The sequence below is a fragment of the Sarcophilus harrisii genome, chromosome 3 (genome assembly GCF_902635505.1).
Source record: "Sarcophilus harrisii chromosome 3, mSarHar1.11, whole genome shotgun sequence".
Taxonomy (NCBI): Eukaryota; Metazoa; Chordata; class Mammalia; order Dasyuromorphia; family Dasyuridae; genus Sarcophilus; species Sarcophilus harrisii.
The window spans coordinates 428,945,155-428,971,737 of record NC_045428.1 but is presented as its reverse complement, the minus strand read 5'-3'; the positions used below and the strand labels follow the sequence as shown (position 1 = coordinate 428,971,737).

The 26,583-nt window shown below is 30.8% G+C and overlaps 1 protein-coding gene and 1 long non-coding RNA gene across 8 annotated transcripts in view; one reads left to right on the top strand and one right to left on the bottom strand.

The window, feature by feature from the left end:
• The window catches only part of NBEA (neurobeachin), a 727,838-nt gene that overhangs the window by 318,202 nt on the left and 383,053 nt on the right, over positions 1 to 26,583 (top strand). For all 7 annotated transcript variants that reach the window (XM_031960710.1, XM_031960705.1, XM_031960707.1 and 4 more), the window contains 2 exons: positions 590 to 717; positions 23,541 to 23,602. In XM_031960710.1, coding sequence (XP_031816570.1) covers positions 590 to 717; positions 23,541 to 23,602 — 190 coding nt within the window. The remainder of the gene's footprint in view (positions 1 to 589; positions 718 to 23,540; positions 23,603 to 26,583) is intronic.
• Positions 6,589 to 24,847, bottom strand: LOC116422471. Its single transcript, XR_004233133.1, has 2 exons — positions 24,674 to 24,847; positions 6,589 to 6,812 (listed from the first exon to the last, which is right to left on the bottom strand). It is a non-coding gene; the product is annotated as an uncharacterized LOC116422471 (long non-coding RNA).

Genomic DNA, 26,583 nt, shown 5'->3' with positions numbered 1-26,583 from the left:
ATTACTGATTTATCTAATTTGTTCACTAGGAAATGGAAATCCATTTCATATGGAACTTTCCATTATGATTGGGTTATAGGCTTTCCAGGTTACATTTAATGTCCACTCTTAAAGTCATTCTTATTGCATAGAGCTTTGGCATATACAGAACTCCACCTGAGTTTGATGCACACATTTCAAGCATTCTTCTGTCTCTGAAGAACTGTATTTTCTCATCATCAATTTTCATGAGATTTAACTCCAGTTCACTAGGTGAAAAATTGCATTTTAATAACCTTTTGGGGAAAAAAAATAATTAAAAGCTAAGCTTGGGAATGTGCTGTAGTAGGTTAATGTTAGGTTTAGAAGCGGAAACACTTGGGTTCAAATGATATTTTCTGTTTATGGGACTTTGGGCACATTCCTTTATCTCTGTGATCTTTATTTTCTTCATTTTGAAAATAGGGGTAATGATATTTACATCACAAGGCTGTTGTGAGGTTTGGATAATAAAATGTAAAGCAACTTGCAAATTCTAAAATATGACACAAACATCATTATTGTTTCTATTTATTGTTGTTAATTATTTTTCATATCTTATTTTCAACAGCATAACTGCAAAACTTGAAAGAGCTTTAGAAAAAGTTGCCCCGCTTCTTCGTGAAATATTTGTAGATTTTGCTCCATTCCTCTCTCGTACGCTACTTGGTAGTCATGGACAAGAACTGTTGATTGAAGGTACAGTATCTTTTTTTTCCTACTCTGTCTATGCTAAGTATTTTTCATATATATTAATCTGTGTGCTTTGAGAACTTTTTTTTAAAGAAATAATTACTAAAGAAATGTGATATTTAGTAATGGTATAAACAACTTGCACAAATATAAAAAAGCAAAGTCAATATCTGCTTTGTTCAAGAACCTCAGTCATACATATACACATACGTATGCATGCATGCACACAGGCTCACATCCTGGTTAGCTATTTCAGAAATACATTGTATGAATCAAGGAAAAAACCATGAAAAGATGGTAGGATACCTCATTAAAAAACAACCACTACTCAACCCACATGATACTGTATAGTGTCTAATAAATATTTCCTGAATTAAATTTTAGTGAGTTAGCTAAATTATTTCATATGCAGTGGGGAGTATAGTTAAATGAGTATATAAAGAAAATGAGTAAAGACTACATTTTTGGAGGTCAGGTAGGAAGGAACTGGGAAAATAGATCAAATCATCTGTATCTATGCATAAGAATTGGGAAAATGTATGTTTCTCCCATCAGTTTTCATTAATTCCATAATTGATCATAACATGGTGAATTCTTGGGGAATATAAACTTAAAACAAAATAAAATAAACAAAACTATTATGATCTATGGGAGTATATCCTAATTTCTTTAATATGATATGCATGTGATCTGTCACTGTATAAATAGCCTTCTACTCAGATCAAATCAACCATCATTTTTTAAGTAACAAGTATTACCAGAGACACTGTGACAGCTAACTCTTCACTTTATCTTACTATTTAGCTACATACATACCTTGTCCCTGTCTTTTTTCTCCAACATGGTTAGTACTCTCTTTATCACTTTGTTCTGGATAAATTTATTTAAAAGGAATGAGGAAGCCTGAATGTGAATATTGATCAAAAATATCTTTAAAATACACCAAATTGTCCATTTACAATAGGGAACTTCTTGCCTCTTGGATATTTGTCTTAACAACAAATATGTTGTCTCCCCTACTAGGCTATGAGCTTCTTGAGAGCAAGAACTGTTTTTTATCTATCTGTACTTCTCCAATCCTTAGCACATATTACTAAGCATTACATAAGTAGGTGCTTAATAAGTCTTTACGGTCTAATAACTGCAATACTTATAACATAAAGTTGTTTAATCAGTCCTTGTTCTTTCTTTAATAAAACGAAATTAGGTCAGTGCAGGTATAGCAATACCCTGATGAGGAGGAGAACATTTAAGATTTTTATATTTGTCAGTACTGTGTTAGAAATTCATGTTGGTACAGGAATAAATAAAGAAGACAGTTGCTGCTCTCAAGGGGTTTACATTCAAATGGGTGAAGATAACTTGAAAATGGTTGCTAGAAAGGAGTGAAAGAAGATATTCCTACCTTGAGCAATAATTAGAAAATTGCAGTAAATAGAAATGGAGGGTTAGTTCTCCTGGCGAGACAGGGCAAGAAGTTGATCTTTCAGAGTCTAAGATAGGGAGAAAGGGATAGAATTATTATTGTCTTAGAGAAATTATAGCAACCTTTTCTTTTATTAATTAAATATTTCAGGTAGTATTTATATTACTCCTTAGAAATTTAAAAGTTTCCTTTCAAGCAGTAGTTCGTTTTTATCTGGCAAACTTTTCTTTTTGTATTTATAATACAAGCTAAAATTTTAATAAAATTTTGTTTTTTATGTTAGGATCATCTAAATAAACTATACTCCATTTTTATCACTTTACCGTGTCTGATTCTACGAAATAAAATGTAAACCATTTTAAGTCATTCATAAACAATGGGCATTATTTATATTTGCCTTGTGACTCTTATTTCTTGGCCATATTTAAATACTTTGGAAAACAGTATTTTCCTGAAGTCCAATTGAATAATTTTTTGGGTAGGGAAAGGAATAAGCGTTGATTAAAAAAAATAACCTGCTATCTGCCAGGCAATGTATTAATTACTTTTCACAAATATTTTCTCATTTGATCCTCATAACAGTCATGGGAAGTAAGTACTATTATTATTTCTGTTTTATAATTGAGGAAATAGTTAAACTGAGGTCAAGTAATTTTCACTGAGTCAGACATCTGTTAAATGTCTGAGACCAGATTTGAGAATCAAAAATTGAGAACCACTGACAACAGTGAACACTATAGGAACTGGCATCCAATTCTTGAATCAATCTTGAATCTTGAATCAGAAGTAAGGACTTGTGCTCTTTCAAGAGTATACAATGGAGTTTCTGTTGAGTCATTGGGTCAAAAGTCAGATAGTAATGATTGTAGGGCCTTAAATGGAAAGTATGGATAATTTCTTATAAGAATTTGACTTTTCCCCTTGAAAAAAGGGGAGATATAAGACAATAGTCAAATAAAGATTATTTGAAGATTTAGTAGTCATCAGAATTAACAAATAAGTGGACTTTAAGGATGGTTTTTATTTGGGAGGATAAAAGGTGATAATTAGAGGCAGCTCCTGTGGAGAAGATAAGAGGAGAGGCAATCAATATGATCTTTGTATTTCCTTCCATACCTTGGACACATGAAAGCTCAGGAAAGATCTGGGGATCTTTTATAATTGCTTATCATTACAATATTGCTTTTACTGTGCATAATATGCTCTCTTGGTTCTGCTTACTTTACTTTATCCCAGTTCATATAGATCTTGACATGTATTTTCTGAAACCATCCCATTTATCATTTCTTGTAGCACAATAGTATTCCATCATAATCAGATACCACTTATTCAGCTTATTTGTCTATTCCCCAATTGAAGGATGTCCTTTCATTCTTTGCCATCACAAAAACAGCCACTGTAAATATTTGGTCCCTACAGATCCTTTTCCATGCTTCCATGCCTTTGGAATATAGATCTAAATGGTATTGTTGGGTCAAAGAGTGCACATGGTTTTATACCTCTTTGGTCATAGCTCCAAAGTGTTCTGCAGAATAGTTCACAACCAGACCAGTAGTTTATTAGTATACCTATCCCTAATTCCCTCTAGCATTTGTCATTTCTGATATGTGTGAAGTGATAACTCAAAGCTGTTTTAATTTGTGTTTCATTTTTCTACCTCTCCTTCACTCCTCTCCCAGTACATTCCCCTTTCTCATCCCTACATGTGTTTTGAGATCATCTCCATATAATTGACTCACTCATAACTATATAATTCCTTCGAACTGCTCTAATAATGATATTTTTAGGTATTACATGTAACAGCTTCCCATATAGGAATGTAAACAGTTTAACTTCATATAATATCTCTTTCATATTTACCTTTTTATGTTTCTCTTGAGTCTTCAGTTTGAATGTCAGTGTTGTTCTTTTCACCAGGAGTGCTTCAAAGTTCTCTACTTCATGAAATGTCAGTTTTTCCCCCTGAAGGATTATACTCATTTTTTCAGGGTAGGTGGTTATTGTCATAGCCAGAATTCCTTCGTCTTCCAAAATTTCATTCTAAGCCTTTCCTTTCTTTAAACACAGAAATTGCTAAATCATGTGTGATTCTGAGTGGGGTTCTGTGATAGTTGAATAGTTACTTTTTGACTGGTCGCAGCATTTTTTTTTTTTTTTCATATTCTGAGAGTTTTGGAATTGGCTTTGATATTCCCAGGGGTTTTTCATTTTGGTATTTCTTTAGAAGGTGATCAATAGAGCCTATCAATTTTTGTTTTATCTTCTGACTCTATAATATCAAGGCAGTTTTTCTTCATAATTTTTGGAAATGTGATGTCTAGGCTTAATAGCTTTCATGCAATATAATAATTCTTAAGTTATTTCATTATTTATTTTTCTGGCATAGCAAAGTGGTGCAGTAGATAGAGTGCCATACCTGAACTCAGGAAGAGACTCATCTTCCTACATACAAATATGGTCTCTCATACTTATTATGTGACCCTGTGTAAGTCACTTAATGCTGTTTGCCTCAGTTTCATCACCTGTAAAATGAGCTAGAGAAGGAAATAGCAAACCATTCCAGTATTTTCAATCACAACTGAAAACCACTGTATGCACATTTATTTTCTGGGTCACTTGTTTTTCTGATGAACTTTCTATTTCTATTTTTTTTTTCACTTTTTTTTTTTTTTGCATTTACTGTTTCTTGCTGTCTCATTGAGTCATTAGTTTCTACTTTCCCAATTTTAATTTTTAAGGAATTATTTTTTTCAGTGATCTTTTATAGCTCTTTTTCCATTTTTTTTAAAAGCAGTTGTTTTCTTTGGTGAATTTTCTTACCTCCTTTTCTAATTGGCCTATTCAGCTTTTTAAGGATTCTTTTCTTAAGTAAGTTTTTGTGCCTCATTTACCATGAGGCCAATTCAAACTTTTAAAGTATTTTCCTTAATATTTTATGTCTCTTTTATTAAGCCATTGACTTTCTTTTCATAATTTTCTTGCATCACTCTTTTCCTAAGTATTCTTATACCACTCGTATCTATGTTTTTACTCTTCAGGAATTCTTATTGGGCTTTGAAAGTCCAATTTGTCTTTTTTTTTTTTTCTTTAAAGCTTTATTTGTAGCCATTTTTATATTGTTATCTTCTTTTGAGTTTTAGTCTTTGTCTTTCCTGCTGCTATAGTAGTTTTTATGAGCATGTTCTTTTATTGTTGTTGGTTTGCTTATCTTTCCAGACTATTTCTTGACTTTGAATTTTATGCTAAAGTTGGGCTCTATTTAGGGATGAAGAGGCATTGTCTCAAAATTCTGGCTTTTTTTATGCTGTTGTTTTCAGAGCTAGGCCCAGGGGTATGGAAATTTTCATTACTTTCAAGTTATCCTGATAGAGATATGATCACTGTTCTCTTGTTTGCTCTCTAATTTTTACCAGGAAAGCCTCCTGCTTTTCAGTAGTCACCAACTCTAGTGTTCTTCTTGATTCTTTTGCTGTAACCAGGTCCTCTGTTCTCCTGAAGCAGCAAGTATTAGAGGTCTCCTCTCTGCCTTGGAACAGGGTCCCAGTTCTCTTGTGACAAATCCCAGGAGTTTCTCTCTGCTTTGGAACTGTGATGCAGAACTTCATATGGAGTTGTTAATCAGCACCAACAGCACCCAGATCCAGATAAAGATTCCCTGTAATCTCTTTCTGATCATTTTTCCAAACCTCTTTTTTCTGAGCTATCTCACTGTGACTTTTTGTTACCTCTGCCCCTCCAAAATTTGATTTGAGGTGTTATTTTTAAATTGTTTCGACAGGAATGTTGATTGACTTCAGCAGTGTTGCCACTTCTACTCCACCATCCTTATTCTAACCCATTGGTTAATTTTTCAATGACCCAATCCCCTAGCATTGTTAATTTTCACTTGTTTCAATATTTCTGAAGCTTCTGAAAGCTTTTTAAGAAATTAGAAAGTAACATTAGAAAATAAGAAAGTAACAACTGCTAAAGAATCATTTGATTGTTGAGGTTGTTAAAAAAAAAAAAAAAAAAAAAAAAGTACTGTGTGTCTTCCTGTATTAAAAACCAATATGGAAGTACTGTTTTGAAAACATTATTAAAAGAAGGAAAATATGCTTCCCACCTTTTGAAAGTGTAATGGACCAGCTACATGGTTTGTGAAGCTTTTTAAACAAGGAGAAATGAGGTAGTTAGGTGGCAGAATGGATAGAGCACCAGCCCTGAAGTCAGAAGGATCTGTTAAGGACACTTAACACTTCCTAGCTGTATGACCCTGGGCAAGTCACTTAACTCCAATTGCCTCTGCAAAAAATAAAATAAAATAAAATAAAAACAATGAGAAATAAGGAAGTTAGGTTTCTTGCTTAGATGGATGCCTAAAAGAGGACAAGTAACCCAGTTCCTATACACCCATCACAGCTAAATGAATGAATGGATGAATCTTTAAAAACCACAACAAATTTAGTAATTATAAGTAAATTCAATGAGAAATTGTAGTACTTGATTTCTTCTATACAAGAACTACCTAAAAAATCAGCACTCTGTAACTCACATATCCAGGAGGACTTAGGTAGACATCAAGTGCAGGAATCCAGTTGACCCAGGTGAAGATAAATAGAGTTAACCTTACCCATATATGTGCCAGTAGGTAGATCCTGACTGGTTCAGATATCAAATTTAGGAACATTCAATGCTGAAAAGATAAGCACAATAAAATACAGAATATTATAAAGAATCATGGTAGCACAAGAAATCTAAAAATTCAGTTTAGGAAAGAGTAACATTGTAAGAAACTCAACAGAAAAATTAATTTTACTGAAGTACTACATAACTACCTAGAAGAGATAAAGTAAGAGATTAATAAAAGAAAAGAAAAAGTTCAGCAGGAAAGAATTGAAGTAGAATAACTACAAAGTATGAACTCCATGAAAAATCAGAAGTAAACAGAAATCAATGACTCCATGAGACAGCAAGTAATATTAAAACAAAATGAAAAGGATTTTTTTAAAATGGAAGAAAATGTAAGCTGACTTATTACAAGAACAACTGGACTAGAAAACTTAAGAAGAAGAAATAATTGAAGAATTTAAGAATCATTCATTGAATTCCTGAAAGTTATGAGGACAAAAAAATCTTATGGTCTCTCTTTGAAGAAAATTAAAATTAATCAGATCATTTAAACAAGATGGCAAAGTGAAAATAGAAGTAATCCACCCCTTACCTTCTGAAGGAAATCCAAAAAGAAAAAATGTGAGGAATGCCATAGTTAAAATCTAGAGTTTCCAAGTCAAAGGAAAAAATACTTGAAGCAACCAGAAAGAAGGTATTAAAATATAGTATAGTAAATCAGAATTGTCTTTTAGAATCAGTCAAACCTTGGATTACAATATTGCAAAAAATACTTACAACCAAGAATAGCTTATTCTAAAAAGTTGAATTTAACTAAATAGCAAAAAATAGATATTTAATCAAACATGGGACTTTCTAACATTAAATGCAAATGTAAAAGTCAAAAAGAAAATCAAAAAAGTTAAAATATACATGAACAGTTGGAAGAGACTTGTCAGTCAATCAAAGGCTAATTTTCCAGTAGGGGAGAAGAAACTAGTATTTCTAGGAATTTTGAATATCTTCAAAGGGTATTTCATAAACTAATTAAGAAATTACTCTGGGGATAGATTGATTTTTCCCTAAAGGTTCATAGAAGGGAAAGAAAATAAGAATATTAAAGTAGTACCCTAAAGTAGAGTAGAGGAAATTTGGGATTTACAATTTCTCATAATTTGTATTCTTGAAATGAGAATGCAATTATGTAAAAAGAAGTGGTGGTATCTGGCAGTGGGTGAACCTCATTCTTATCTGAACCTGACAAAGCAATTTTGAAAAATTACATGTGTGGTGTAGCAAATGTAGAAATCTCAAGAGGGAAAGAAGCAGAGAAAGAGGGGAAGTTAAAAGAGGAATCTGAGGAGGAAGTGTTCTACAAGTTAATAATCTTCTTGATCCCAAAGCAGATTAAAAGGGGGTAGAAAGTAAAGAAAACACCTAGAAATGGAAGAAGTCTCTTCAATTAGGGAATGGTTCAACATATTATGGTATGACAACGTAATAAAATATTATTATACCATGCAAAGTGAGGAAAAGAATATTTTAGAGATTTCTGGGAAGTAGAAACTTAGATAAAGGTGATCAGAACCAGGAAAAGAATGTTGTTAACACTTAAAATGAAGGAAGGATGAATTATGTTTTTAAAGATGATGTGACCCACATCTTGAAAGAGAAGTGATAGGTTCAGTGTGCTGGAAGAGATATATTTCTGCCCATGATGTAGATACATTTTATTTGATAATACATATGTTTAAGTACTTCTCTTCCCCCTGCCCCATTTTTTATTTGAGGTGGAAGAGAAGGGAGATATTTATAGTCCTGCCATAAATAAATAAAATAAAGAAATTTATTGAAACATTTTTTAAAGTACACAGAAAATCACAAAAATTTCTGAAGAAATTACATAAAAACTACAGGTTAAAAGTTACAAGTCTTATTGTATAAGTCTGTTTTGTTTTTTTTTAAAGACAAGTAGTGTGGCATGGAGATTTATGTTTTCATATATAATCCACATTTTGTGTTCTACTTAATAAATGGAAATGTTTTGTGATTATTCACTGCAACTATTTTTAGTTAAAAAAAACAAATAAGGCAGCTAACTTATTTTCTTTATACATGCAGATTGAATAAAGTTATTTATAATCAAGTTAAAAAACATTCTTACTTTCATACATAAGATGAATTAAAGAAATTTATACTCAAATCAGTGTTTCATATAATCTCATTATGATCTTGATGGGAAAAAAATTAGTTCATTTTCTTTATCACTTTCTACAAACTTGAGCAAAATAAACAGATTCAATCCTAATAATCATTTCCCACAAGCTTCAATCCTTGGATTCAACTTTACCATCCTCCTTCTCCTCCTAGGACAAGCTCATTATCAGAAAAGTCATTATTGTGGAGAATGCAAAGTTCTTATTAAAGAGGTCTGAAAGATTCATGGCCCAACCATTTTGTATATACTATACTTCTTGACTTGGACTTTACCATCATCATGCTCCTGTGCTGAGTGCCTTCTCTGTCCCCTTCTCCTCTTTTCTCAGTTTCCTTTGGTGTAATGTCTTCCTATATTGATTATAAGCACTTTAAAGACAAAGACTTTGTTTTTCTTATTTGTATGCCCAGCATATACATAACACAGTGTCTGACACATAGTAAATACCTTAATAAATATTTATGGAATGGAATTATTGATATCTGCTTTTGTACTTCTTGTTTTTGTCTCTTGTAAAGAGTTTTAAGCTATTTTTAAATACTTTTTTTTTTTTTTTTTTTTTTTTTTTTTACCAAATTTCCTTTCTTTTATCTTATTTAGAACAAGAGTTAAGTTCTTTTTGCCTTAGCTCTTCCACTACTACTAATGTGCTCTTAGAAAAGACATTTAATCTTTTGGAAAACTAGGGGTGGCAAGTATTAGAGAACTTTATCTTAAAATCAGAAAGATCTTGAGTTCAAATCCAGTCTCAAACATTTACTAAAACTTTGGGCAAATTCCTTTAACCATTATTTGCCTCAGGTTCCTTCATTGTAAAATGGGGATAATAATAGCACCTATCTTCCAGGACTGTTGTGAGGATCAAATAAGATAACTGTTGGAATGCACTTAGCATAATGCCTGGCATATGATGGCTGTTTAATAGATGATAGATACATAGATAAGTAATCATTTTTATTGTTACTACTATCACCACCACCACCACCACCACCACCATCTCAATTGATTCATCTATAAAAGGAAAAGTTTGACCCATGTGATATGTAAGAATTCATTAGCTTTGAAATTCTCCAGTTCTAGTGATTTAGTCACTAAATTTAGTGATTTTGATGTGATCATCATATCTGTGACTTAGGATATGAGTATGCAATTGTGACTGAAAAGATCATAGTGACTTGGAGTAAGGAAGACCTGAGGTTTAATCCTGCATCAGACATTTATTTATAGCTATATAATCTTGATTAAGTCATTTAACCTCTGCTAACTTTAGTTTCCCTATTTGAAAAATGGATAAAAAGCAAGTCTACTTCTGAGGTTTGTTTTAAGGCTCAAATTAGATCATATTTGTAAAGTACTTTGCAAACTTTAAAGTAATATGTAAATATTATAATTACTTCTGCTCTGAGGCAAATATTAAATAGTTACTTTAATAAATTACCTAGTTTATATTATATTTAAGAATATAGACTGGATGCAGCAAGTTGCCATAAATAGTTTTAGTATCCTTGAGTCATGATGAGACTGGCATTGACTACAATATATATTACCTGTGTTACTTCAAGAAAATCATTTCAGCTCTCTAGACCTCAGTTTCCTTAACTACAAAATTTCAGGGCTTACTGGTAAACTCATCTAAGTTCTTTTATTTAGCTTTGTATCTGTGATCCTTTGATCCTTTTTAGTTTCCCCTTCTCACCATAGTTTTTGCTCAAATAGTGCAACTTTATTTCCTGTTAGTAATTCATGACATTTCTTAGCTGCTGTGGATTTTCCAAGCCATAGATGAGCCATTAAATGTACTATTCAAGATTTTGCTGAAGTGAAGTATTTGAAGTACTTTTTAGTTCCTTGTTTTTCATTACTTCTTCATCTCTCTATGAAACATTTTAGGTTGTACTGCTATTGAACACTATTTCTCTGCTGGCTTATAGGCTAAATTCCAAAATTTTATTATTTACAGTATTGTTATGAGAGGAAATGGTCTTTCAATTATTTTGGGTAAAATTTGAGGTTTTTGAAAAAGATTCCATTTGTCTGTTAATATTATGGATGAGCAAAGAAATAGGAAGTTTACATTATATTTTGTTAAATATTTGAAAAATCTTAAGAGATTTGGGAATGACTTTTTTTTTTTTTTTTAATTTGAGATCTATGATTTCACTTCTATAGAAAATTTCCTGGAAGGAAAAATTTCTTTACTTATACAAATCTGTAATTCTTCTATAATTTATGTATAGTTTCAGAAATTTGCTTGTGGGGCTAAAAAATTATTTATTTGCTCATGGTAACGATATGTATCAAGTCTAACTGTCTGTAAGAGACTAGATCTCTATTCACTATTGCCTTCCTATGTGACCAGTAGATATCCAGTTAAAATCATCAGTGGAATATATTTCATTAAGCAGCTTTTCTGGTTCCTTAGGCACCTAGACACCCATTGATATTTAAGCTTGTGATCCCATTAATTCACTCTGATCTTGAACATAATTGGCTTTATGTCTCTAGGATTTCAATATCCTCATCTATAAAATGACAGAATTGAACTAGGTCACTACTAAAATCCCAACTAGCACTCATTCTTTGATCCTGTAATAAAGTTTTGTTGATGTTCCCTCCTACCACATAAATAAGTGTTATCATCTTTTATATTTTTAATAATTACCAAGATTTCTGGTCTCTTTAGTTGTGGGTAGAGATATTTAGTGAGACATACCTATGAAAAACCCTAATATAACACCTTCAGAGCTAGTCTTTAGATACAAATCATTCAGTAACCTAGTTATTTACTAATTACCTATTTTTTCAATTGTATTAGGGATATCTTTTAAACTTCTCTGGAGAATATAGAAGTATAGGGTATTATCCTTCCCCTAAAGTTACTTGTAGCATAGTTTAAAGAGAAGACTACCACACCTGAAATGACATATTAAACAAAAATGAAAACATATAATAAAGTAATTTACTAGACAATTTGATTTAACAAAAGGTAAATTAGATTACTTCATAAAGTTCATGAGACTTGAGCTAAGCCTTGAAGGATGAGAGGGAGAAGGAAAATCAAGGTGAAGGGAGTATGAACAAACGAATAGAAGCAGAAGTGAATATAGACATCCTTGAATACCTGGCTAAAGAGTTTGAAATTTTGTACACTATAGGTTGCTATGAAAATGTCTGAATAAAAGAGTGTTATTTGCAGGAAGAAAATAATATTGTTTTGATAGCGAGCAAATAAACTCAAGAAAACTTATTAGGCTGTTGCAATAATTTCAGAGTCACAAACAAATTTAAAAGACTGAAAAAATAGAAACAAATCTTCAAAATTACTAATAACTGTAATAATGCAAATTAAAATAATCCTGAATTATCACCTCATTATGCTACCAAAAATGCTAAAACAATATAAAAATTCTTCTTTGGATGGACTGTGGAAAGGCAGCTATATTAAATTATTCCTGATAGAGCTATGAATTGGTTACACTGTTCAGAAAAACAACTTGTAATTAAGCAAGACTATGGCTTTTTAGAAATTCATTCCTGAGACTTTTCCTAAAAAGATCTCTATGAATAAAAATGTTCATGGTAGCATTATTTGTATTAAAAATAAAGCTCAAAACAATATATAGTTAATTATGGGGAAATGGTTCAACAAATTTTGGTATATAAATAAATTGGAATGTTAATTACTACATTGTAATAAATAATATTCATTCATTGCCAGTAAATGGCATTTTCATAGGAAATATTCAGAGCATAAGAAGTATTTTACGAAGTAATATAAAGACAAGACTTAGATATTCCATGCTTGAGGCTACAAGTAAAATTACTTTTAAATATCTTAAAATCGATCCTGATTAGTTCTACATCACAGGGAAAAAAACTTGTAAATTACACCACCTTTAAGTGATTGATATGAGAAAAAAAAAAGTAAATAAGTAAATACAGCATTTAGACATTTCCTCCAAGTTATAAATGCTGTCATTTGGCGAATTTCATTAAGTGTATATTTTGAAACTTAAATTCAATAATAACAAGTGACTTCTTAATGGGAAAACATTTCCCAATTATAAATAGAGTACTGCCTCTATAATCTGTAGCCTGCTGATAATATATTCAGTTTATTGCATTTGACCCTATATAGTGAATAGGAATTGTTACAGCACATGATTGGGGCAAATCAATACATAATTGTGATCATAGTACAATTGAATTTAATAATCCAAAGGGAGAGAATATAGATAGGAAAAAAGTTTTATTCCTACCATGAAACTGATGTAGTTAGTGATAATAGAAATAGTCAAATTAGAAGATAAATGCACTGGGTTTTCTTAACCGTATTGTTAATCTAAACTAAGGTTACCAAAAAACAAAAAGCAAACAAACAAACAAAAAAAATCCCTGTTCTCAGAAATCTTACATTCTGCACTACAATAAATTTCAAATGTGTAGATGGAATCTTAATGAAGTAAGTCTTAAGGATTAGTTAGCATCTAATCAAGAGTTTTAAAGCAATACTCAGATAAAAACTTTTAAATAGATAGGTGTAATCTATAAAGATAAATAACTGTTGAGGACCGGTATGTTGCCAGTGGGACCTTCATTAAATAAATGAACATCAGAGAGAACCTTCAGGAACATAGTAGAATATCTCATTTAAATTTTGCAAGGTTCTAGAATCTTTCCTAATCTTCAGCAAACATCAACTACGCAGAAAGGCTATATGATTTTTTGTAAAATGAAAAACATAAATCATTTTTCTGAAGCACCTCAACATGCAAGCAAGGCAGCTGAGGCAGGTCACCACATAGATAAGTTAAGGATTCTTAACATCTTCTCACTCCAAATACCATGATCTTACTCCTATATTACTCTACCTCTCATTTTCTTTTAATATATATTGGTATGATTTATTTGTAAAGGTAAAATATACACTTGGGCAGTTAGATAGATAGTTAGATAGTAACTAGAGCACTGGGCTTGGAGTCAGGAAAATTCATCTTCCCAAATTCAAATCTGGTCTCGGATTCTTACTGGATCTGTGACTCTGGGCAAGTTCTTTAACCCTGTTTGCCTCTGTCCTTCATCTATAAAATGAGCTGCAGAAGGAAATAGCAAACCACTGTATTATCACTGACACAAAAACTTCAGATAGGATCATGAAGAGTTAGACAAGATTGAATAATGACTAACAATAACAACAAATATACATTTTTGCATAAAGGAGAAAACTATTAGATGTAATTTGTCTTTAGTTTTATTAAGAAAATGGAGTTATAGTTAATTGATGCTATGATTATAGATTGAAACCTTAGAAACAGAAAAGGAATGTTCAGGTTCTTTTATGTACAACAGTATTTTGATAGTAATATTTTCTAGTGTAGTACTCTTATGGTCTTAGGATTTAAGTCTTCAGACAATCAACTAGCATTTATTAAGTGCTTTCTCTATGCCCAACATTATGTTAAACCTTCGGAATATAGATTAATAATTAAAATCAGCCCTTGAGTTTAAAGAGCTTACATTCTAAAGGGGGAAATAATCTCTATATAACATACAGAGTAGTAAGAGGCAAGTTTACAAAGACAAAAGCGGAAAGAAGTCCTTGCTTTGGTTGATTATAGTTCTATGCAAAACATATACAAAGTAAATTACAAGGTAAACTTGGGAGGCAGAATCTTGAGAAAGGCTTGGGGGATTTACTTGATTTGAATCAAGGATGAAGCCCAGGATTACAAATGTAAGAATGTGCAGGTAGAACATTACAGGCCTCAGGGCACACTGACCAAAAGCATGTAAACTGGAGATAAGAAGAATGGCAAGAATGCTAGTGTAGCTAGAATAGAGCATAAATGCAGGAGAGCCATGTGTAAATAAGTCGCAAATGGGACTAGTGTATGGATTGTATAGGGGATAGATTTAAGACAGAGGTAGATTAAGCTATTTTAGTAGTGTAAGCAAGTGGTGCAGAAAACCTGTTAATGATGAGGAGACACATAAAAGCAGTGGGATTTGGCGATTAGTTAGATATATGAGGGTGGTGAGTGAGAATGATGCCAAAAAATGTTTCAAATAAATCTAATTTAACTTAGAGATTTAGAATTGCCTTAAGGCTCTGGGCAGTTAAGGGAGTTAACCCAGGAGATTTCCCAGCTTTTGAATAACTGAGACATAATTTGCATCCTCTTCTGGATTCCAAATCCAGCTCTTTTCTCTCCATTTTCTCAATATTTTGATCATAATTGTTGGAAATAAAATATAACTTATCTTATTATGTTAAATTGTGTGCACAAACAAAAGCTGCACAGTATAAAAATCATGGAGGGATTTCATTCTGTACCATTCAAGGCAGTAGCTACTTAGACAAGATGCATTGAAGTATAAAACATTCACATCTGGAATGTTTTTGTTTTTATCATTATATTACAAGAAAAATATAAGAGAAATGCAAAGGAAATTAATTCAAATCATCAAAATATCAGTGCCCTTTAAAGAGTAACCAAAATGATCAATGACTTTTCAGAAAGATAATGTTTATACAATTTTGAACAGTAGACACAAGGTCAATGCCAACTTGAAGTACAGTGAATTCCGTAGTGCTGAATTTTGATTGCACAGTAAATATATGGAATTCTTAAGGGACTTAGAATCCATTATAAAGATATCTCAAGTCACAAAATACAAAGCTATACTTATGAAATTAGGATGTTTAGTGGCATCTCAACTTTGGGATTGACAACAAGATTGATCACCATTCCCATATTCATCTTTAACATTAATTTCCACTTCTGTCAGGTAAAGAATTCTTAACTGGCTTGACCGGTTTCATGACTCTCAGAAATGATGAGTGAACCTATTTCTGATGTGATGAGAAGTCCATTCCTATAAAAAAATTGTTTTCCAAATCTTATCTTTCTTAATTTGTTTACAAAAGTTTGTCATGAGTGCAAATTAGCAAGACTTGTTGAGGTAGGGAGGGTTAAAAGGCTATGTGTTCTGTACAAAATAGATTAGATAGCTAATTTTTTTAGTTTTTATAAATGATAATGGAAATAATATTTTAATAATTGTTTCTGATTTTGCTATAAATTATTTGCCATTAGCTTTCCTCCTTTGTGCCAAATAATAATTATAACTTTTTTCCTAGCTTGCTATTATTTCCACTTCTTATGCTATAGTGTCTCATTCTTCACTTCTTTTTATTAATTTTTTTAGGATATGAAAACTTTAATTAGCATTAGTTTTTGACTTAGCAGAAAATCTCAGAGATTAAAAATTGACACTTTAGTCTGCTTGAATATGAAGATCTTAAAACATTGGAAAGCTTTCATGGTATGATTTTTAAAATTCACATTATGGCTCTAGTCAGTGGTCTCTGAGGGATTTTTTTCCCCTTAGCAAGGTAATACTTTATTTTGATTGAATGTTCTGTTTGTAAGAAAAACATGGGAAAATGTTATTTTAAGAACTATCCTAGTAATCAGTTCCCAATGCACATATGATTTAACAAAACTTCATCTTCTTCAATTAAGATAATAACTTTTTTATTCAGTAATTAAGAGGGTAAAATTCTCAAAATGTGTCAGTGTGATACAAAGCAACCAGTTTGGTCAGTTCAAGTAGAGAAAACCAAAAGCCCGATCAAAACTGCTATTTGTTTTTCTGTAGATCCAGTTCCAGTTAATTTTGATAAAATTCAAACCTATTTCAAAAATCTCAAGTATTTCCATCTTACAACTTTAGAGGAATGCCAAGCTTACCCTTCTCATAAATGAAGGGATTTTTACCTCTTCTGGGACATAGGGAACCTCCAATGAAGTAAAAAATACAGTATCAAATGTTCTTCTTTTGTAATGAAAAATAATATTACATTCTTTTCCATTTTTCAAATACTGAAAAAGATTTATATTCATTCTAAATATTTTTTGAACCTTGTCACTTTTTAACATACTTAAATATGCTTTTTAACATATTTAAAACATTTTTCTTTTTACACACAATAGAACCTTTTTAGTTATTACCATTTACTATAGACTATATGCATGCCATCACCTTAGGGATTTGGGTGAATGAACCAAGAGAAATGTAAAGAGAAAAGACTCAATTTCTCTAATATTTTGAATACTTTTTCACTTGAAATTTGTAAACTGAACATTTAAAACATTAGCTCTCTCGATATGGTTTTACTTTTTAAATAAAGGAGATTCAGTATTTCAATTTCTTTCTATTAATACTATACTTGATTGCATTTTCATTGAGATTTTATGTTAACAAAGTAAAATCACTGACAGAAAATGCAACAAAATCTTTTTAAGGTCCAGCTAAAATAGGAATAACATACAGTAAAATTCCTAAGCATATTCTTTTGTTGATAATAGCAATAATAGTAAGAGTTTGTACAGTGATTATTTCATAAGAACTTTTTAAATGGGTTTTTACATATCTTACCTGGGCAGAAGCAGAAATTCATTCTAAATGAATAGTTCAACTTGCTTTTTATATTTTGAACTTAATAGTCTGCATGTGCCATAGGCCTAACTAAAAATTAAAGTTCATTTGAATCTTTATTAGTTACCAAGACAGTATTCTGTTATTCTACTAACAGAATAAAAAAAAATATTAATTTCAAAGAAAATGAAGTTTTTAAAATGGTGAAAAAGAAACAATATAGCAGTGCTTTTCAAAGTAATTACAAGCTGTGTGAAACCTTTTCAAATAAAATAAGCTATCTGATCTTTTCCTAAGTCAAAATATGCTCTATGTATATTTTCATTACCATTTTAATTTATTTAATTACTGTGTATGTTAGCAATGAAGGAAAAGGTATTTTCTCTATTCTACCTTTTAAAGTTTATGAAATGGCCTATCATGATAACTGTACAGAATAAAAAATGTGAAAAAGAAAAAGTCAGTGGTTTTGCTTGTTTCCAAAAATCAAAAGCCATTTAAAACTGTATTTTTAAAATTCTTGATATATTTTCTTTTTACAATATAAATCATAAGTGGATTCTTAAGTGAACCCATTATATTTAATTATTAATATTAATGATTATAATAATTCCCCTGAATTATTACATCATCTAAAGTAGATTTAATATTCAGTAACAGTAAGTCAAAAAACATTTAGTGTAGGGGATACAGTTAAATCATAATATACATAGAAAGGAATAAAGTATAAGAGGAGTAAAAAGATAAGAAAGGGTCGTTTTTAAAGGCCAAACAGAGGACTTTATATTTTATCCTGAAGGTAATGGGAAGCTGTTAAGCGTTTGAATCAGAGGTGAGAAGTGACATAGTCAGACTTGCATCTTTAGGAAAAGTCACTTTGGCATTTGAGTGAGAAAATCAGTTGGAGGAGGGAAAAAGGTGAGACAGGGAATCCAGTTAGAAGGCTATTGTAATAATTCAGTAAAGTAGAGATTAAAGGCCTGAAGTAAGGTAGTGTGAGATGTACATGAGAGATGTATACATGATGTCCCATTATTAGTCCCCCAAGGGCAGAAACTAATTTTTTTTTTTTTTTTTTTTTTTTTTTTGTCTCAGAGCCTGTCATGGCACAAATTCCTGATAAGTATGATTTGTATTTGTGACCAAACCTGTGGTTCCATTATTGTAGGGAACTGCTGTTATAGAAACTTCCTCTACCAGTACATATAGGCAGATATGCTGCTATTTATTATCTTGGAGATGAGCCCGGGACTCCAAAAGTCTGAGTGGTTTTTTCCAGGATCACACTGCCAGTAAGTGCCAAAAATGGAATTTGAACCCAGATTCTCATGATTAATCCCTGTATTATCTTAAGTGGTTGTTGAAATGAATCATCATTTTCATTATCACTATCATCACCATTATTCTCCTCCTTAGTATTTATCCCAGAAGGGTAGGCTACCTTTTCATGTCCTTTGGCCACTTATGTTTTGAGAATTGGTCCCTGTTATATTTTAATGTTGATTTTAAAAAATATAATTTGTTCAACCCTGAAATCAGGAAGACCTAAGTTCAAATCTGATCTCAGATACTTAACACTTCCTAGCTGTGTTACCCTGGGCAAGTCACTTAACCCCAATTGCCTCAACAGCCACAAAAAAAATAATAAAATAAAATATACAACTTTTATAGCAGATCTTAGAGATTTTTTTCCTCTTTCAATAGTTTCTCTGACTCTTATTCTATTGATTTTCTTACTGTGTAATTTTGTGAAATCTAAATTAGCCATTTTGCCTCTAAATGATAGCCTCTAATCCCTTGCATGAATAATCCTCCTCACAGTCATAGTTGTAAAAGATACTTCCTTCTATTCTCTTTTAACTTTTATTTATGTTGAAGTGTCAAAACACCATAAGATCACTTTATCAAACATTAGGCTCTTTATGTTTGACCTTTCTCCTCTTATTTGCCTAATTTGTTCCATTGATGATTTTTTTTCCTCCTAATGCCAAATAGCCTACTGCTTTAAGATAAAGTTTTGGGGTACAATAATAATTCTAGAGCAGGCTTATTCCCACTATGTTTTTTATTATTTCTCCTTGGCTTTTTTGTTCCTTCAGATGAATTTTGTCATTTTTTTTGTTGTTGTTATATTTCTGTAAAATTAGCCTTTGGAGATTTTGATATGGTAACAAATATAATTTCATATATAACTACATTTTTACTATGATAACATTGATCAACCATGGTCAGTGAAAATCTTTATTATTTTGTCTGTTTCTGTAAAAAGTAGTTTTCATTTATATTAATATGTCTTGAGTTTTTATTGTTAGAGTAATTATAAATATATTTTATGCATTTTGTAATTGCCTAAATGGAATCTCTCCCTCTCAAGCCCCAATTTCTTTCTTCTCATTTTGAGTTGTTTTAGTGATGTAAATGAAGACCAATGATTTTAGTTTTATTTTAGGTCCTGCTATTTTACCAAAATTATTGTTTTTGTTAATTTTTCCAGTATCTCTAGAACTATTTAAATACACTCTAATATCCACCAGTAATAACTTTGTCTTTTCAGATATTCCTATTCCCTCAATTTCTTTTGATTGTCTTATTATTAAAGCTAGCATTTTTAGGATTATATTACATATTACAGGTTTAATGTACATCCTTGCTTTTCATCTTTTTTGTAAAGACATTTTGTGTTTTGTTTTAATTTTCACAAATATTACCACTGTTTATCATATTAAGGAAAGGCCCTTTAATTGCTTAATACATTTTAGATTTTTAATCTTAAATTATTACTTTTTCTGCATTTACTGATAAGTAATTTTTATTATTTTATTATTAATATGATCTGTCATTTCTTTACAATGTTCAGCTATCCTTCTACCCTTACTTTCCAGTTGTAAATCCAACCTGCTCATGATGAATATATTTTTTTTTTGCCATAGTCCAGGTGAGTGGTGATGAAAGTATAATCAATGACGATCCCTTTCTGAAGGGAAAGAAGGGAACAGAAGAGAAATGTTGTAGAGAACAAATTATAAGAGCTGACAAGTGATTGGATGTGTAGATTAAGTAAGACATTAAGAATTACAATAAGATTCTAAAATTAGATGGCTTAAAGGATTTTAGTGCTTTTAATAGAACAAGGCAAGATTGAAAGACTGTTGAATTTGAAGAAAAAGGCATCAGGTTCTATTTTGGACATGTTGAACCTGAACCTTACTTAAGGAAGAACCTGCCCTGGACACTATTTTTACATATTTCATCTGATGAATGGAATAGGTAACCTCTAGCTTATTCTTTCTAATCTTCTAATTTTACATATTTTATAAGTTAATTACTCTTTGTCAGATAGACAAGTAGCTCTAATAAAGCTATCACTAACACTGGGATGTGAAGCTTGTTTTTTTTCCACATCTTGAAAACTGCTGCAAGAAATTTAATCACTTTGGTGAGTGTTCAAAGTCTGTGGGTTTCTATTTATTAGAAGATCAGGTCTTAACTATCTCTGGACTCTTCCCTTTGCAAAGACCTTGTAACCTCACTCCAGTGATATGAACTAATTCTTTCAATGGCTGTGCATCAGAACAAATTCAAGACAAAATCGTAACAAAGTTTATTTTTTCAGCACACTCGCATATAATTAGGTAACTTTATGGGATTAACCTTTTTCTTAAATTCTTATAATAATCTATGTTTTTTAAGATGTATATTTCTAGCTAAATTACTTTTCTGTCAAGTCACCTATTGAAGAAAAGAGTAAAATCAAGTAGCAGCTTTGTAATGAGAGAATTTTAAACCAAGGAATTTTAAACAACCATGCATAGTACTTCAAAATTTTCAAAATACTTTCCTTATAAGAGACAATTACCATAAAGACAAAATAAAGTGAATAGTTGCACAACTATTTGGCTATTTCAGGTTAAAATAAAACTAATTTTGATTAAATAGTAGGTATTATTAGAAAAAGGTATTAAAGGTTGATTTTAGAGGTGAAAGTGGTTGATTTTGTTTCTTTGTTCATTTCCATTATCTGAATGGCTGTCTCAGGTTTTCACTTCCCTTCTTGTTTCCGTAAACCCAAAACAGGTGTTTGTTTGGAAAGAAGAATTTTGCTTCTATTATTTATTCCAATTTTGTTTCATTTCCTTTTAAAATACAACATCCCTTTGAAAAGTCACTTGCTTTTTTCTTTGAAGTAGAGTTAAGGTATTTGGAAATAGAGAAAGGTTGGGGGTGGGAGTGGTGTGTGTGTGTGTGTGTGTGTGTGTGTGTGTGTGTGTGTGTGTAGCAAGTTCTCACAAAAAAAGGGATCATAAAGTATTACAAATTACACAAATTCCTTTTGAGTAAATGTACATTTATTTCCCGCCTTATTTGTACTTCATCATTGCCTCTAGAAACTCGTTGTCCCATCAGATTACACCAACTCTGAAACTCATACTTGCTCAGAACCTCATGCCCCATAGGCCCTTCTCCCAGTGATATGAGAGGGAGGAGAGCAGATTTAAAAGAGGCCCTCTCAGTTCCTCTATTTTCCATTACAGGCATCTCATCATCCCCACCATTGATGTATATCTCTTCTCTTTTCCTGCTTTACTCCCATCCTTTTCAGCTTTTTTTATATGTAGTCTTCTGCCATCGGATTTTAATTTCTTTGAGAGCTGTCTTTTTCTTTTCTTTGTATCCCTAGCACTTCATATACTCCTTAAATATAGAAGGTGCTTAATAAATGTTTATTGATCGATATTGCCTGGTGAAGAGGAAAAGGGGAGACAAGTATTTGTTTTTATCAGAATAGAAAGTAATTCTTTTGCTAGTTAAATATACTCTAGTGGTCATGTAAATTATATTAACATAGCTATATAATTTGATCTTTCATTTAGACTTCCTATGTTATGTTTAGTTAGGTTATCTGCAGTTGATAAAGGTGCCGTTTTAATCTTTTGGATCTTCTAATGAGAAAGGAGTTGTTGATCAGTTATACTAATTGTTTCCCTTAAATGAGCTTTACACATCTTCCTCTTATGTCATTAACTAACTGTCTGCTGATAGATAAAATAAAATACTAGAGGCTTTTTATAGTCTAATAAGAATAGGGATGTTAGCACAGTGGGCATTAAAATATATTTAACTGCTGCCTACAATAAATATATATGTTTTTCCATTAAAGGGGTAATCTCTATTTGTTAAAAATTAGCCATAAATCTTTGGGATCTAACTTTAGCGTGTGACATTTTTTTCTATTAGTTTTTTTTGATGGCTCACTTTTCCTTCTACTGTAGGATTTGTTTTGTTTTAAATGACCAGTTTATAAAAACCAATGAGTATCATTTTTAAAATGGAAGCCAACAAATAATAATGTTAATCTTTTCAAATTAGAGAAAACCATTGTTAACTCCTTCTAAGAATTTTAATTTTAATAAGCTCTTATAAATATTTTCCAAACTACTGGCATTTCCAAAACTGTAAATTACAATGAATTTTTCAAAATGTGTATATAAACCTTTGAATATGAAATTAAATTCATTATGAGTTGTGTTCAAATCTTCTTTTGAAAAAGAATTAAAAGGCTACTTCTTATTGATATAATATTAAATTATATTGCTTTTTCCTTAAGAATCTGTGTTAGGCATTAAAAGAATAAGGGTCTGAATAAAACATTACTCAAATCTTTTTAAAATGTTTTTTTCTGAAATTTATAATCTTTATAGGCTTAATGATGTCATACTGTGAAAATTATGTTTTTGGACAGAAGATTTTGATACTCATTTAGAAACTAAGTAATAAGAAATATTTGGTTTAGAAAATAAGCCTGTGGTGAATTTTGGCTATGATAAATTTTTTTAAGCTTTTTAAAGCTTTATTAAGACTTTAATAACTTCATGAGAAATTTTTAACTATTTGAAATATCTTGAAAAATAATTCACCTTGAGATGTATAAATGACTTTTCTCTTTTCCTTCATTATCTTATCAATCTTTTTTAATTGAAGGCTTTCAAACATTTAGCCAGATATTGAATTCCTTATTTTTAAATAAGAATATAAATTGAATTTTATGATTTCTATGAATCAAGGTTTTCTTTCTGGAAAATTTAACTTTGCCTAAAAATTACAACTCTGGACAATCTAATAATGGTGTTTCCTTTTAATATTTTCTTGTTGCAGGCCTTGTTTGTATGAAATCAAGCACATCTGTAGTTGAGCTTGTTATGTTGCTTTGTTCCCAGGTAAGCCTTTTTGCTTTAATAATTGCATTATACTTCCATTAAATTCCTTCACATCTGTTCATGGGATAGGTGTTCATTTGTTTTGTTTTGTTTTTTTTCATTAATTGCCCCCCCAAAAAATGTTTATTTCTTTCTTTGAGGATATGTATATGAATACAGAGAGAAAGAAGAGAGAGGGAAAGAGAGAAAAATGAGAATGAGATGTATATTTTGCCTTTATTCTATCACTGAAAAAGTACCTCTTTATGCATAATGATATGTATATATTCACATATATGTAATTTTATCTTTTGTGATAGAATCTTTCAAATGCAAATATTTTTAAAAATATTTCTACTTTCATATACAATTTAAAAAGATGTATTTCCCCAGAATTTTTATGCCTTCATATTTCATGATTTATGTAGAGAGTTTATTGATGATGGAAACCTTGATCTTTACTATAAGTGTCTTAAGTATGATATATGAAAAGTATGATAAATGCTGTCCCCCAATATTTAAAATAACAACAAAAAAACTGTGCAAGAATTTCCATTAATAAATATTTTGATAAATAAAATTTAATTTTTCTGTTTATATAGTTTATAGTATGATTGAGTTAAAAACAAAAAAAGTGAGAGTTTTGCTTCTTTAAGAGCATTGTTACTATTTTTCATATTTGTTAACAACCAGAATTAAAATAGAATTGGAATTACTAGATCATCATTATTGTTTGTCATCTCACTTTTTTACATTTGACAACATGACAGTTGACATGATAATTATCAGGGTGGGGGGTAAAGAGAAGTTATAGGTTTCAATTATAATTAAAGTTAGGCCTTTATTGCTACCTTATGATACAAATTTTCAATGATGTAATGTCATTTAGACATTAAAATTTAAAATAATAATTAGAATAATGAAAATGTTTATGTTCAAAATAGATTTTATGATTATTAAGAATCATTAAATTGTCCAAATTTTATGCTGTGAAAAACAATATACATCTGTTACTGGTAAATCCCCCTGACTAATTGTACAGCTACCCCAAATGAATAAAAATATGAAATTGATTAATCTTTTTAAACTTACCTAGTAGGTTCCATTCCTTAGATTTCATTTCTTTCAGCCTGTATCCATAAAGAAGTGATTAGGTCCAGTTTTTCTGTATGTGTTTGTTTTTTGTTTGTTTGTTTTTCCCCCTGTTAACCAGAATGAATTTTAGTTCAGGAACATCTAAAGAAAAATGCATCACTGGCAGGAATCCTCAATGGGATTCAAACTTCAAACCATCTCCTGCAGGGTACTTGAAAATTTTGTTACCTAATCATTAAGCCCAAAGTTCAGGAGAAATACCAAGAGATCATTTATAGGCCTTAAAGTTTCATATTGTGCTACATCTTTTAAATAGCTTTTAAAGAGTGTAAGAAAAAGAATAACTTGCAGTGCCTTCTTCCTTAGCCTTGGGTTTCCCTGCAGTTCAGAAGAATATAGAAGAATGTAGCATTAGGGTCCAGTGTCTTTGATGGCCTCATCGTCTAATCATAGGTTTAACATTACTCATTTGCTGGCTCCATGAATTCCTGCCATTAAGGGCCCTAGAGATGAAATTCTGCCTCAGATATTGATTGAAAGGAAGAGTGAGAAATTTAAGCTCTCTTTGCAGTGCACTTTCTTCAGAGGTTTCATTGAAGCAGAGTAACAAATAAAACTGCTAATTTTTATATTTATGGCAAATATTATAGTTTACTGTGTTTGCATATACATGTACGTATATGTGGATGTGTACATGTCTATGATTGCTAAGTTCATTGTTACTCATATAAGGGAAAAAAATGTATATTCACTGAAGATAATTATTTGGTTTGGTTTGGAAAGGCTAAAATCCATTATATCAAATGCTTTCTTTTCCTCTAAACTTTTGATTTAATACTATTTTCATATAACAGAATGATTTCCATATAGATAAACATCCTTTATTTCATTGCTAAATAAATATCAAATTTTAGAAGACTTTTAGAATTATCAGATAAATTGATTGTCCTAAAGATATTTCAAACATTTGATTTAAGAATAGAAAAAGTCTAAATAATTCTAGGAATTGACGCAAATTCCTTTCAGATGATGTGCTAGTTATTGCTAGTATTCACAATTATTTAATTCTAAAGCCAGCTACCACTTTTTTCTCATAGTGCTCTCAAAATAGGCCTTTGGCAAAATAGTAAGACTGTACCCTCTAGGGCTAGCCCCTTTTATGTTTTCTACCAAGCCAAAATGTTTGCCACATCACTACTAATGTATCTTTAAAGCTGCACTTTTCAGAGTTGCATTAATATTTCACTTTCATAGTCTGCTTCTTTAAAAAGACACTATCAGCTATGTATTATAATAGTGTCATTATTAAAAAAAAAAAAGCCTCAGCAGCCATCTTGAAGAGCTTACATCATTTCATAACTGGTGATATATTTTCTTTTCTTTTTTTATAATAATACTTCTTAGTTTTCAAAATACATGATAAGTAGTTTTCAACATCTACCCTTGCAAAACCTTGTGTTCTATATGTTTCTCCCTTCCTTTTCCCCTCTCCCTTCTCCTAGACAGCAAGGAATGCAAAATAGGTTAAACTTTTCACTTCTTCTAAACATATTTTCACATTTATTCTCCTGCACAAGAAAAATCAGATCAAAGGGGGAAAAAATGAGAGGGAAAAAAAAAAAAAAAAACAAGCAAATAAACAACAACAAAGGTGAAAATATTGTGTTGTGATCTACAGTCTCAATAGTTCTCTCTCTGGATGTGGATGTTTCTTTCCATCACAAATCTATTGGAATTATCTTGAATCACCTCATTATTGAAAAGAAACAAGTCCATGATGATATATTTTCTATAATGTAATTTAATCATTAGCTAAATTAGGTCTTCAAAATAAATTATATTTTCTAGCTTATTTAAGTTTGAATTTTGTTTCTTTTAATAGGGAAAAAAATAATATCATGGAGACC